At 36.5% G+C, this 15,080-nt stretch overlaps 2 protein-coding genes across 3 annotated transcripts; both read right to left on the bottom strand.

Annotated features, from left to right (window-relative positions):
* Positions 1-530: 530 nt before the first annotated feature.
* LOC132104116 (riboflavin transporter 2-like) lies at positions 531-7,062 on the bottom strand. 2 transcript variants are annotated; one of them, XM_059509346.1, is made up of 4 exons: positions 6,417-7,062; positions 3,064-4,125; positions 2,508-2,631; positions 531-2,395 (listed from the first exon to the last, which is right to left on the bottom strand). In XM_059509346.1, the coding sequence occupies exons 2-4, from the start codon at positions 4,080-4,082 to the stop codon at positions 2,186-2,188; spliced, it is 1,353 nt and encodes a 450-aa protein (XP_059365329.1). In that variant the 5' UTR covers positions 4,083-4,125; positions 6,417-7,062; the 3' UTR covers positions 531-2,185. The 2 variants fall into 2 exon arrangements, with proteins under 2 accessions (XP_059365329.1, XP_059365328.1); XM_059509345.1 differs by lacking the exon at positions 6,417-7,062 and adding an exon at positions 4,769-5,032.
* Positions 7,063-7,769: 707 nt separating this feature from the next.
* LOC132104117 (solute carrier family 52, riboflavin transporter, member 2-like) lies at positions 7,770-14,391 on the bottom strand. The gene is made up of 5 exons (XM_059509347.1): positions 14,161-14,391; positions 10,544-10,681; positions 9,567-10,419; positions 9,173-9,296; positions 7,770-8,417 (listed from the first exon to the last, which is right to left on the bottom strand). Exons 2-5 carry the CDS (start codon positions 10,671-10,673, stop codon positions 8,208-8,210), a joined length of 1,317 nt encoding a protein of 438 aa, XP_059365330.1. The 5' UTR covers positions 10,674-10,681; positions 14,161-14,391; the 3' UTR covers positions 7,770-8,207.
* Between the last annotated feature and the right edge of the window lie 689 nt (positions 14,392-15,080).

Genomic DNA, 15,080 nt, shown 5'->3' with positions numbered 1-15,080 from the left:
ATGGCTGCTTCAGGTGTGTTTAATTAGATTTGGAGCTGAACATAATGGCCTTGCGGTAACTTGATTAGACATCCCTGTGTTAAGGTATGTGTCTATCCACCTTTCATTTTAATGAAAGATTGGTTGCATGCAGCTATTAGTAACTTCAATGTGCGAGGCTTCCAGTGTCATTTAATTCTGGTTATTTTAGCAGTTCAAAAAAGGCCTTTTATCATGCTTGATATTGCAAACAGTTTTTTGCCATCATATTATTTTAATTATTCAAGTAGTCATACACACACCGCTGACTGCAGTTTGTTGTTCTTGTTATTAACATATAGTGCATGGCTATTAATGAATCTGAAGTCTTGCACATTCACAGAAAATAGCTTACTTTCATGTTGCAAAATAAAGTGGAAACATAAAACTGAATTTCAAAAATAAGCCCACTAAGAGAAATATTCACTGGAGCTAAAAGTCCTATATTTTAATTGTGACAACAGACTGCTAGTAACTGATGTTAAATTCTGTACCAAAATCAAATGACAAAATACTTCAAGATGTTTCTTATTGGTCCTAAAAATCATAGAGAATAAAAACTGGAGATAATTTATTTGACAAGTCTTTTGTCCAAACTTTTAAAGAGTATAAAACCCTGACTGAAAATTCAGTTTCACAGATCTAGTTTCAACCCTAGAACCAACGGCTCATTAAAAATGCGGCAGTATCGTCTGAAACAGAATCATGAAAAAATGCTTAAGATCTCTTCCCCGTGTGCACAGGAGAGCTGAACTTCCAGAGTAGTAACTAATGGATCAAAGTAGAAGCAGCTGTTGTATCCAGGCTTTAAGCCAAGCACCCTATGACACCCGCCAGGCAGACAGGAATATTTTCCATGGGTTTGAATCCCCGTTCACACAGCCATGGTGACAACGCACAGTCAGGGTAGGGTGGATCATCAAAGCCAGTGCCCAGAAATAGCCACTCTATTAGTTGGCTGCCTGGGTGAGGATTGTTAGAGAGCCAAGAAGTCAGATGGCCTTTGCTAACGGTCACAGTTATCATTGTGTGAAAACTGTCCCGTGGAGTGAAGAGCTGTGAGTCTGAACTCCCTCCACATCCTAATGCAAATAACTGTCGTCCTCCCATTATCCTCTCTCCCTTGATAATGTGATCGCTGGATCAAAGCATGATGGTGGATGTTCTGTCCAGACTGTTTTCATCTGTAGTCGTTTATTAGAATATCAGCAGTTGCAGATGTGACTTAAGACTATGAATTTTCTTGAAATTGCAATGAAATAAATCTATAACACTGCAGATCTTTAATACCCTACCCAATTCATTGTCTTAGCATAATAAAATGTTCTAACTTTAAGACCCTCATTGTCAAAGTCAATATCAAAGACCACCCTGCAAAGGCTGTTTCTTTTTCGTCTTCTTCTGGTGAGAGGATTACAAAAATATGAGCTTGTTTTCCAGTTTTTTATTTTATTTTTTATTAACAGAAACTAGAGCTGTTTATACGTTCAAATAATCATGTAGAATCATTAACAATATTTTTTTTAAGGAAAGAAACCTAAAAAAGTGATCTTGTCTTTTCTCTTTTTTGATGTTGTATTTTCTATTTTTTTCTAACAACTAAACAGTTGTTTTAAAGGTAACTCAAGCAAATGTTTCTGATGAATTACTCAATATAAACATTTTAGATCATTTAGACCATTGTTAAGGGGACGAATGAAACCTTCCTGCTTATTATCCATAGTAGAAAATCCAATGCATGTGTTACTTATGCATTTGCCTCCCCCCACCCCCACCTCCCAACCAAACAAGTGTAGTTTGAGGTCAGCTAGTAAAACTATTCTCCATTCACTGTAGAGCGTTACCGCCTCCTAGTGGACGATTCTGGCAACTCTGGCATTGAACATACTCCAAACGAGTCATGGTTTAGGATGTTAAAAACAAATAAATGGACAAGAAAGCAAATAAAGGGGGGATCAGCATATCAGGGAATCATACCAAATCAGGGAATCAGCATAAAACACTTAAAAAACAATGTTAATATGTGTAGTAAAACATCTGCATAGTATACAGAATGATCAATATAAAACAATATATTGAATAATAATATGTTACATACGCTCCACGATTAAGAATTAATAGTAATAATATTAGAATTAATTTTAATATTATTTACAGAACCCATATGTCATAGACAATTAGTGTTACATGGGTCACCTGAGGTGAAAAAGTCATATACATTGACCAAAGGAAACATAGTCACCGCCCCCAACATTGAGCCCAACTGCACTACAGCTCCACACCACACAAGGGCGCTGTGGCCTTCATCTCGCAAGATGACAGCAACAATCACCTTTATGTAAGATAGGATGAAGATAAAAAAGAACCACGCCAACACCTGAAAACACAGGATTACTCAGTGTAAATAAACAAAAATAAATTGTAACATAGATTAAGCAAAACATGCTTCTTACATTAGAAATTAACAAAAACTGGTCCCAAGTACTCACAATAATCACGACTCCAGAGGTCTCATTGACTAGCAGTGGACATGGACTCAACACAGCCATGCCCATAATGTAAACTCCAATAAAAGATCCGATAGAAGTGAGGACTCCCATCAACACCAAGGACCTGTTCAGAATGCAACAAAGTGTTGAGTAGTAAGTTAAGTATGTTTATAACCATTGTACCTATCTATCTATCTATCTATCTATCTATCTATCTATCTATCTATCTATCTGTTTATCTGTCTATCTATCTGTCTGTCTGTCTGTCTGTCTGTCTCTCTAAGATATTTAAAACTTTCAGATTATGCTTTCTCAATCCAACATCAAAGTTTATTTGCAAAATGTGCTCATTTAGTTAAAATATATAAATGTTTTACATTGTTTTAATGTAATTCATTTTTGCGATGGCAAAGCTGAATATTCAGCAGAATTTTCTGTCTCAAATGGTCCTTGTAATATGCTCTATCTTTTTTAAACTTATGTCTATTTCATGTCCACATAAATTATTTGACTGGTAAGTAGCTGTAAAATCACTATTGCTCATGATGTAACTCACCTTTGAGTATAAAACATGCTGATGAAACAAGCTATAGGATTGGCAACATTCGCCATAGTAGCTGACCAGTGATAGGCCTGGTCTCCATATGGTAAACATGAGTACGACTGCACTGATGGCAAACCGGTATTAGTCAGAGCGGTCACCCATGCCAGGATAATGTAGATGTATATCACTTCCATCCATGTGTGCGTCCCTGTCCCAAACATGCTCCTGGGCTTCTGAATGGCCTTTCCAGGATGCATCATTGGTTTCTGTTCAGATTTCTTGTTTTTCCAGCGCAAGACGGGATCTCCATTTCCATTTATGTTATTGGGACGCTCACGCGCCACAGCTGGATGGTAGTTCAAAAGTATGAACGCCACCAAACAAACCACCATCATAGCCATCAGGAAGAAAAAATAGGCTTCAACTGAAAAGTTAGCTGGTTGGTAGTGAGCCACAAGGTAGTTAGTGTCTCTTTCAGATCCGTTAAGATGTGTTTCATTGGATTTGAGGATTTGAGATGCATTGACACATTCCACAACACCTACACCTTGAACCATCGCCACTAAAGCTGGGACAAGACCACTCAGGCCTTCTCCTACATAGTAAGTTATGAGATACTCTGCCTTGAGCTGCATCATAAAGGGAAGGAAGGTCACCGAAGAGGTGCAGTCCACTATTGAGATGAAGAAGATGAGGAGCAGGAGAGGAACGCTGCGCTCCACACCTTGCACCACTACCGTCTCACTCCAGAAAAAAGCCAGAAAAAGGCTTACAAGTATCCCAAAACCAACAATAAAATAGATAACTGCAGTTTCGTTCAGCACTCCTGGGCGGAAGCGATGCATTATTGTGACAAACAGAGGTCCGATGTTGGCCAGTTGGACAATAATGGAGATGTAGGAGGGAAGATACCAACCTTCAGGTACCTGAGGAACGATTAGAGGCAGCTCCACCCACAGACCACAGATGGTGACCCAAGAGCCCATGCCAAACAGGCCAGCCAAAACATGGGTGAGGATAGACATGGCCATGGTGATTTAGATCAGGATCCCTCAGACTTTGTATCCTTAATGTCTTCAGAAAAAAAAAAAAAAAAAAAAAAACGATGAGTACAGTTAGTAATCAAGAGAATTTCATTCAGTGACAGACATTAATATTGCAGTTCTACTTAGAGCCACTATGATATACAAATTACACACTTTAACTTTAAATTCCAAATTCGGTGCAAATTTATTTATTTAGCTGTAATGTCAGAGAAAACTGCATTATGTCCCTGAGCAATACATTTAATCCAGTGGCTCTCCAGGGGATTGACCCTTTAGTCAGTGCGCTTCAACTTTGGATAAGAAACATCTGCTAATATAGTGTTATTCAATAACATCTTCTGTAACTTGAGCATTCTCTTACTAATTCTTTGATGCTGTGCCAATGTATTTAAGGAACAAAGTCAGGAAGATTGTGCTTATTTGCAGAAAGAATATCAAAGTACAAATCAGAGTGCAGTTAGCAGGGAGTTTACAGGAAGCTGAGATCATGAAAATGGGACCAAATGGTGCAAAACTGTCATAGCAAGAAAACTGTAATCAAATTTGTTTTTCAAATTTAAGCTTTCAATGTGTAGCTATTATCAGTTAACCTAAACTGATCAAAAAAAATATATATATAATAAGTATACATAAGTAAAAAATAAACCATGTAGTAAGATCATAAATCTTACCTTTATTTAGTGCAGCAGCAACAACAACAACAACAACAACAAAAAACAAGTTAAAATGAAGTACAGCAATGTGGAGAATATATATATTGTAGCATCATGCAACTTCCCAGAATAAATAGGCAGGAGACAGAGATCCAGTTCAAAAGCAGCCAACAGCCTTCGTTTGTTTGAAACAACAGACATCAGGAGGCATACTAACTTCCCCAATAATAAGAAAAGGTGGAGGGCTCAGAACGTTCTCCTCCCTGACCTGAACTCATATGAATTTAAATCCTTCTCTGCCACGGGTGTGCACCTGGCCCCTCCTGCAAATATTCGCCCAGACCAGGGATGGGCGATACCTCTTATTTTCGTTCCAATATTTTCAAGCCCAGTCGATATCAATACCGATACTTCAAAACGAAACTGATCTTTAAAATGATTAGCCCCCTGGGCTTGAGGTTATGCTTGGGTCCTATACCTACACTACAAATGCCCTCAAATAGAACATCATTATGAAGTAATACAAACATATGCTTTGAAGTTCATAAATAATACAATTAAAATGCAACGTCTATGCTATAGTCAACGTTTAAATGTAATATCAAATTAGAGTGTCCTCTTATGTCAGGTTCTTCTTTAATCAATAAACTCAATCGAATAAAAAGACATGCTGGCTATTAACAATCAAATGAAATCACTATATCAAAATTCATAGATGGATTGTGCATAAATGTTACGTTTAAATAGAACATTTTAATGTAGAAAAAAATAAATGAATGCAAAAATGGCATAAGCTACTTTTTATAATATGAAACTACAACTGCAAGTAGGTGGAAGTCTTAATGAGTGAGTTAAATCAACTGATTAGTTTAAAAAGCTGATTCATTTAACTTGGCAAACGATGTGCTTATAGCCTGATTGAATCATTTGCTGGTCTGTGTAAGGCTGAGGAACAAAACACTGTTGATCTGACTGAGACGCAGCTGTTCTGCTGTTTGTTCTGTTTTCTTTCTGACGAAGAAATTTTTGATTCTCACAGTTGTTTGTGTTAAATTCAAGTCAAGTCAAGCCTGCTTTATTGTCAATTCTTCTACACGTGCAGCACAGACATAGGGAGAACTGAAATTGCGTTACTCTCAGACCCTTGGAGCATACAGATAACACTAACAATAAAACATAAAATACAGATAAAATATAAAATACAATGTAAAAGAAAAAAGATAAGTAAAGCAGCACAAGGCACGTGGCAGATAGAGTGCAAGCCAGTGAAGTAAACAAACTGCAGATATAATGATTGTAGTGCAAAAGCAGCAAATTATAAAGTCTGTTCGCCTGAGTTAATGGATATGGTAATCTAGTTCCAGTAAACTGAACGATAAACGGTCGAATAGGCATATATTAGAATCATTATCATCTCTGCATCCTAGTATTGACGTGCACAATTAGTCTGCCGTTTATATTTGTCTCCTATGTCATAATAAACAGCCCTTTTATAAAGTATATATAAGTATTATAAAGTGTGGTTACACAAAACTAAATTGCGATTATTTTTGTCATAAGCAACAAATATACTGATCATACAAGACTAGCATGTAACATTTGACAAATGCATTTTTTTTATTTTTAAGTAAAACAAAAAACTAAGTCACAACTGACAGATACTCACATGATCTGAGGCTGATCATATGGAGACGAAGTCCTGTACAATGAGAGAAATGTCTTATATGCTCTGCATGAGTGGGTGTGTCTATTCTAGCCAACCATGCCACCTGTCTATTGATGTTTTACCAAGGGGGGAAATTAATGTGTAATTTTTAGATCATTTATTACAATGAAGGTATATAATTCAGAATTACACTAATCATTGCACATGCACTTATTCATAAATAACTATATGCAATATTAAAATTTGTATTTTGGTGATAAAAACATCATCAGTAAGCAATGAGAGCTGTTTCCAATGTACATTCTGGCAGGAAATGTAACATTTTCCTTTGCTGAGCAGACCAATCACAGCTTCAGTGAAAGTTTAACTATAGCCATTATGTTATGTAAGAATGTAGTAAAAAAGTGACTACAATACAACTGCTGATGACTTAAAAAAAAAAAAACACTGGGAAATAGGTTACATTTACATTCCTAAAGCTTATAGGTCAGTTTTTAGGTCATTTATTTATATAAAAGAAACTCCACAACTTTGTTCATACCACACATTTCTCTGTTGTCAAATGAACCATTTATTTAAAAAGCTCTGAGATCTTATAACACTGGCATATACAAAGTGCATAAGAACGTGAACAATTCAAAACAGCATTTAACTACTGCAAGAAAAAAAAAATCTTTATATTTAAAAGACAATGAGCCCCAAATTATATGGCATTATATAACTATAGTTCTATGGTACCATGTAATATTTTAGCCTCATTGCCTTTTAAAATGTTTTTTTTTTTTCTCAAATCTTTGACAAATTGTCAACAGCATATAAATACTGTGCACAATTAATTAACAGAGTTTAAATAGAGGCTTTAATTAGAGACGTCAGGAAATCAGTTAGTGCTCAACACAAATCTCACAAATCTGATTTAAGCCCAGTTTATAAAATACAAATTCAGAATTTATGAAATTAGTGATGAGAATAATTAGTGCTAAATGCCCAAAATTACACATACCACAATTTTTTTTTTTTAAATGTTGACACATTTCACAAAAGATAACGGCAGTTGCAAAATAAGATTAACCTTAATTAAAATACTGGCCTCACATCTAAAATATTCAAAATCAAAAGGGTAAAACATGGCAGATTTGGCAGGTTAGACATACAGTATTGTCAGTACTACATTTAGACTCTGTATATACATTACAACTCAAATTTAAAATCAAACAAAACCTGATATTCAGCCAACAAAGTCTAAATATAAATCTAAATATAAAAAGCATTGTTTTCCCAGTTAGGAACAATGTAAACATACCATTGTAACTTAATTTTACTATTGGGAATAAACAAAATACTACACAGATAAAGCATATAGTATAAGTCTATTCATTGGATAGTGTATATTGTAGCAGATTGCCGACTTCTGTTTTCTGGTCTAAACAATTGCGGACATGCTGATACTGAAGTTTTCCATTATGAAATCAGACCTGCTCTGACTTTCAACCACAGATGTCTTGTCTTGGTGCATGAAAACACTTTTCACTTAATCTAGATCAAGGTCAAGATGTTCACATACACTTTCAAAGTGACTCATATGTATTAAACACATATTCTTTACATTCTCAATGTTCCATCGGGTAACACAAAGATATGCATTGTAATCAAGTACAGCTCTTTTTGCATTGACTTTAACTTGAAATGTCCTGTGAAGGCATCAGTTTGACCATCTTTTTCCCTTTTAGATTCACACCTAAAGCTGTTGTATAAAGGCATGGAGTGAATGTAAAATCAGGTTCTGCAATATTAACTGCAGTTGTCTTTGCAGTCCTGGGCTCGCTGGAAGACCTGGTACACACTGACTAAAGGGAACATTGTGAGAGCTCCAATTAGAGAGCCAGCCTGGATGAAGACTCCACACCAGAGCAAAGCTGCATGCCCTGCTTCATGAAGCAGCGTCCCAACTACAACCTTCACGTAAGAGAACAAGCCGGTGAAGATGATCCAGGATATGATCTGAATGCAGACAAGTAAGACTTCTGTTAAAAAAACTAAACCTGATGTTAATTAATGGGTTCTAATATTGTCCGTGTAATTTAATAGATTTATTTATATACAGTATTTGCATAGAATTTGTGTATTATGTGTGGCGAATGAATGGGTGACTTTGTGATCATGAATAAAAAAAGAATCTTTCATTATTAATCAACAATAAAAGGAAAACAGAGGTCTATTGAGCATATTTGGCATATTGTCATTTACCCTAGTAAATATTTAATTACAAAAGATTTCCACTGTTCAGAACTACTAAAATGAGGGGATTTGTTGACTCCAACACTTTTTTTTCTTTGAAATATTGAGATGGTCCTCACTGCAGAACACAAGATCCAGGGGGAGTGGTTGGATCCAACTCTTCCCACCTTACATACACCTAAACCTACCTGTCTCCACCCCCAGATCCCTAAACCTACCCATCTCCACACCACTAGATGTAGATCCAACCACACCCCTTGGATCTTGTGTTCTGCAGTGAGGGGCTACTGGAAATATTGCTATAATGACCCTTTTTCACAATAATTATCTTTCAAGCATCTTAATATTTATCTTAACTCTTTATTTGTCAGATCTTTAGAGATTATAAGATAATGAAACGCTAAACAGTTGCAACACTTTTGCACGTGGTAGCTCAGTGAAGTATTCAGCACTTTTAACATTTTGAGAGATTCGTTCTTAGTTCCTCTCCCACTTAGTAATGAAATAGAGTTACTAACCACAAGAGCAACGCCATACTGACTTCCTAAAAGTGGTGGACAGGGACTCAGCGCAGCCAAGGCCATGAGATAGGCAGCAAAAATACAGCCTCCCAGTGACATCATACCAAGACCAATGCTGGACCTATAATGAAACCATCAATTTCAAGTTTAAAAATTCAACTCAATGAACAACAACTATACCACACAATAATATGACAAATTGTACAAGAGCAGAATTTAAATCAGAGGTGTCCAAACTCCTGAGTTGTCCTGCAGGGCCACTGTGGCTCAGGTGTGTTTAATTGGGGTTGGAGCTAAACTCTGCATGACAGTGGCCCTCCAGGAGCAGGTTTGGACACCCCTGATTTAAAGTAACAGGACCACTAAGCATCAAGAACTTTAACTCACTTACCTAAGTAAAACAAACATGGCCACAAAGCAGACCAGAGGGTTTGCAATGTTGCCCAAGATGACAGAGAGGTGAAAGGTCATGGTGCCATAAGGCAGACAGGAGAAACTCTGCACGGATGGCAGCACACCGTTGGTCAAAGCATTGGATAATCCCAGCAACAGGAGCAGATATATATTGCGTGATGTCCAAAAGGCCACAACAGGTGCCTGTTTTTCAACTTCAACTTGTTCCTCAGAAACTGGGGAATTTCCATTCTGTAAAGGTTGTGTCTCTTCCTCTGTTTTCACTGATGCCTGCTCAGCCTTTTGAAATTCCTCTGCCGTAGTCAGAGTGACCACTCTGCATGTCAGAGCCAGGAAACAGAGGGCAGAAATAGCAAGCATCACAGACAAAAACCAGAAGAAGTTTTGGGCTGGGAAGTTTTCTTTGAGATAGTGGGGCTTTGTGCCGTTGGCTGTCTCATTGCACTCTAGTTTCCCTACACCCTGCCCTAAAGCAACCACACAGGGAAAGAGTGCAGAAAGACCCTGTCCAAAAAAGAATGTCCGGATGTATTGCGGGGGGTAACGGAACATGAAGGGTAAAAAGGTGACGTTGGAAGTGCAACAGACGAATGACAGGATAAAAGTAAGCAGCAGGAATGGGACAGATCTTGGCTCTCCAGCAACTGTGACCACCTGGGACCAAAAGAGAGAAAGAAACACAGCTGCAACCACTGCTAGCACTTGTATGATGTGGATGACCATGCGTTCTTTCAGCCATCCTGGAGCAATGTGGTGGGTTAAAGTCACGGCCACTGGACCCAAATTCCCAAATGCAATCAGCACTGAAATATAGGCTGGCAAGTTCCACTCTGTAAAGAAAGAACATGTTTAAGTTCTACAATTATCAGGATAAATACAGCATCTATTAGGTACAGCTGTGGCACGTTAAAGTTTTATTAAAACAAGTTTTTATGTTCTTAAAACACCATTTACCTTCAGGCAGAACTCCTACAACAACCGGCATCTCAACCCATAATGAGTTCACAGAGATCCATGAGCCCATTCCAAACAGGGCCACCAGAATATGTGTAACGACGGCATGATTCCACCATGTATCTGCCATTTATATGTCTAAGAAAAGGGCACAGTTGAGTTAGAGCGTCCATATTTTTAATTCAACAAAATATACGCATTTCGTTTGACTGTATTGAAGGAATAGAATAATCAAAGTAAATGGCTTTCCTCATGCTAAACGGGGTCATCTGATATGGACTGAATTAAAACTAATAATAAACGTTAATGACTTCTCACTTTCTGAGTGATGATCATCACTGAAATGCTTGTTCAGCAGTCAGTGCTAAATTTTCAGTGTTCACTTATATACAGCAAATATACAGCAATGAGATATAAAATATAAAATAAATAGCAATTTAAATGTAAAATATTAAAACATAAAAATCTGTTTTAAATATATGTATAGACATAAAAACAATCATTGCTATTTGAATTAATTTCCTGTTTTATATTTTACAATTTGCCCTATGTACATGAATAGTACTCCACAAGCAACAGAAAAATTAAATAAAAAGAGTATGGATGAATCGAAGGTAGGTAATATTTTAATTCCTTAAAGTGTAGGATTCTTTAATGAACAGAAATAAACTATATATGCGATATAGTATGCAAAATAAATATAATGTAGTACATTATCAATAATAATAATAATAATAATAATAAGTATTATTATTATTATTATTATTGGTGGTGGTAGTAGTAGTAGTAGTAGCATTGTTATTTAATAAAAGTCAGGACAAGTAGATTGCTAAAAACATTTATTTTGAATGAAGTTGAAGTTTATTTTATAGAAGTTGAAATGCAACTTCTATAAAAAAATAAAAATACTATTAAAACAATGAACTAGTTAACTATTTTGATACTAGTAAGTCTAGTAATCTTTTGGGTTTAAGAGAACAAGCTTGTTAGTATCAGAACATCAGAACAAAGATCTTTACCATATGTGAGAAAAAACAACAACAAGAAACTAATGCAAAATGCATGTATTCAACATTTTCATCAGTTTAAAACACAATAAGAGAAATTCCAAGTTCTCCCTGTAACAAGGGCCAAAAATCTTTGTTTTCTTTCTATCGATACTGCTCTTTTGTTGAGTTTGCTGATCAGTGGCTGTGCTTTGGGGGTCTGGGGATGATGGTTAAGTCGGGGTCTCTTGATCTCAGTGTAATCATTCACATTTTCAGATGGTGATTTAATTAGAACTCTCTCACATGGCAAGACGTCCTTCAGTGTAGAAACCATGTCATTCAAAGAGAACCCTATGTGCTTGTCATTCAAAGAGAACCCTGTATGCTTTATGTCTCTGGAATCCAAGATGCTCTTTTGGTAGTTCAGCTCACAGTGAATGACATGTGTATGCACATGGCTTGCACCTTCTAATTTTGTGAGCAATCGTTCAACATCTTGCCTGCTTTTACATGGGCCTCCATATTTTGAAACTGCTCCAACAATCATTTTCCTATGAATGTGGTCCTGAGCTTTTTGCTTTAGTCTAGACACCATTGGTTTTTGTGTGGCATTGAGATTTGCAACATCAAAGATGGAGTAGTGTTTTTGAATGGTTTTGACTGGGGATAATGTGAGCGCTGCTGATGTAGGTTCATCTGTTGTCACTCGGGAAGCAGGTTCTTGTTCTGCATTTTCAGAGACAGAACCTTCAGTCTGACCAAGAGTTTTATCAGGCCTGTTCTTCTCATAAGTGTATGCATGACCAAAGGGGTACTCATCCATCAGCTTTGAAAATGTACAGTTTGCCATTTGAACAGCTATATCTGTAGACAGATCTTTGCAGTGTTTGCCGCCAGGTAAGAAAAGATTGTCCTCTAGAACAGCTGCGAGGGCTTTCATCATCCTCTGTAAACAAGCTTTTATCAGACTCCTCTTTCGGCTCCTCTGGTTGTTGCGGTACTGTATTATGAAATTTTTGAGACTTGACCGTAGGAGCCTATAGGCTCGTTGAATCTTGCCATCACTACAAAATAAAGGCTCAAAGTTGCGAATCCAGGACATCAAGATAACAGGGTCTAATTTCTCTCATGAAATAAAATGTCAATTCGAGAACTAGACCGTTTGTGAGACTGGTTAATTTTGCACAATCAGAAAAGTCCAACATTTCAAGTAAATCTCTTCTTCCGATTCCGATACTATCACATAAAGGTCCAACAAACTCAAAGTTGACAGCCGTTTCAAGAAAGTTCTGCCTGGCAACATGGCAGCTCAAAGCTTCCGAAATCAGCAGATTGAAACATTGGTTTTAACTTTTGGAGCCACTGAATTAAATCAACCCATGAAATTTCTTGCTCCCCTCTCATCAGCCCAATCTGAACCAACATGTGGATTTTCCAGGGCTTTTCATCCAGCTCCTATAGGTCTCCATAATGAGCACCAAGGAAGTCGTCAACAAGCTTGGAGTATAAATCGTCCACTGAAAGACATAGTTTTTAAATGTAAGAAAAAAAGATACTTTTTAAAAAGCTGTTTGTTTTAAGTCATTGGAAACAAACAAACAAACAAAAAATAGTACTCACTGAGCTCAGCAGCAATGGTCTTAGCACTCACACTAGAGGAACCAAAGTCTTGTAGGTGGTCCATAGTTGAACATCAAAGTGGCTTGGCTTGTTTTTAAAAATCTGGTGGATGCTTCCAAATAAAGGCCAGATAAGTGTTTTAGTAATAACGACCAGAGAATGGTAGTCCACAGCTGATCTTAACCGTGCAACAAAGATTGTCAAAAATAATCAGGTTATTTTTTATCATGTTACAACTGGTGTACTTGCCTAAGACTGTAGTTTTCTTATTGGTATTACAGGTTTGTAATCATTTTCAACTTAAATCACCTGCGAACTTTCACATGGAGCAGCATTAACTACACTTTTTAAAGGTCATCCTATATATTACCTTAATTTTACAGTCGTGATCATATTTACAGCAACTGTGGTTTCCTTGATAATATATTGAAATGGTTATAAATTATGTAAGTGCTTATTTGCTGCAGATGTCACAAAATGAATGAATATAATTCATGGGATAAAACCGTAAGAATGGTGCAAAAGGTCAGTTGCATCACTGCTATCTTTACTGACATAAATCAAGTTAATATACTGTGTCAGCGGGTCAAGTTATTTGTTAGTTCTCCTTGAGCAATCAGGGAATAAGATGTTGAAGTCCCATTTGCGCACGCGGCTGATTTAGTAGGAATATGTTTTCTTATCGACTTCTTGTTATTATTGACTAAATATCTAGTTTGGTCGTTTTGATTTTAATGTTTGAAAAAAAAACGATCACTATGGCTGAAAATGAGAACAACGTTTTTTCATACTTCGTGGTTTGTTCTAGCTAGCGTGTTTCAGTCCATGGTGAAGCTTGAAAACATGCCTTCTGTGTTGAATTGCTTTTACTGTGGGACATTACCATTGATGTTTAAACAACGTTATGTAGCAAACATATTTAAAACTCATAAGCACAAAACACGTAAATATATTAATGTATTAAAATTGACGGTAATGTTTAAGTGTGGAATCTCAAAATTTACTCACCGATGTATAGGTAAGTTAGGTGTGCTGTGCAGCGTTGTTTCTTTTTTTGGAGCCTTTGAAACGTAAAGAAAGAGCCGGGTCCTCGGGTATTCGGATTCAGCAATACTTTTCATAAAACTGAGGAACGTCCACTCTTGACTCTTCATCGTGTACTTCCCTGTTGAGTCACGTGAGCATCTGAGGAGTCTTTGATTGGATATATTCCTTGCATTGTTTTCTTTGATAAAACGGCTTTGCTAGTCCAACTCGCTCCAGCGAATCAGTTACAAGGAGCCGGTTCAAAAACGGTTCAGTGATTCTTTTGCGTCATTACGTAATTGCGTCATCACATCGAATGTCAAACTATATATTTTCAGAGGTAAAAAAAATTTTTTTTTTACAAAACAACACCTTTTTAATATTTTCAGAGGTGTAAACAGTACTGAAAAATTTTACTCAAGTAAAAGTACAGATACTTACAAGTATCAAGATACGTACAAGTATCTGGCCAAAATAATACTTGAGTAAAAGTAAAAACGTACAACTTTACATTGTACTCAAGTATTAAAAAAGTAAAGTACTTATTTTTATTTGTTATTTTTAATAACAACATTTAAAATGCAGCACAGTGGAACACACACACACACACACATACAGGTAAGGGGATTAAAAGCAAACTGTATCCTTTCCACCCTGATGCCATCTATATATATGTATATATATATATGACTTTCATTTATCAGATGAACACAAACTAACTAAAAAAAAAACATCTCTTAGTTTAATGCAAGTGAATGGGACGTCCAAAAAGGAATATGACAGACAGTAACTCATACAACCCTTGTTAATAAATCGGTGTATTAAGTGAAACGATAAATACAAAAAATACAAATACCAATATTTTAAACTTGACCATCGTGTTCACTTAGTGTGGTTTCTGA

This window comes from Carassius carassius, chromosome 25 (assembly GCF_963082965.1).
Source record: "Carassius carassius chromosome 25, fCarCar2.1, whole genome shotgun sequence".
In the NCBI taxonomy this organism is placed as follows: domain Eukaryota; kingdom Metazoa; phylum Chordata; class Actinopteri; order Cypriniformes; family Cyprinidae; genus Carassius; species Carassius carassius.
The sequence above is the reverse complement of the archived record's forward strand: the minus strand, read 5'-3'. Positions and strand labels throughout refer to the sequence as shown.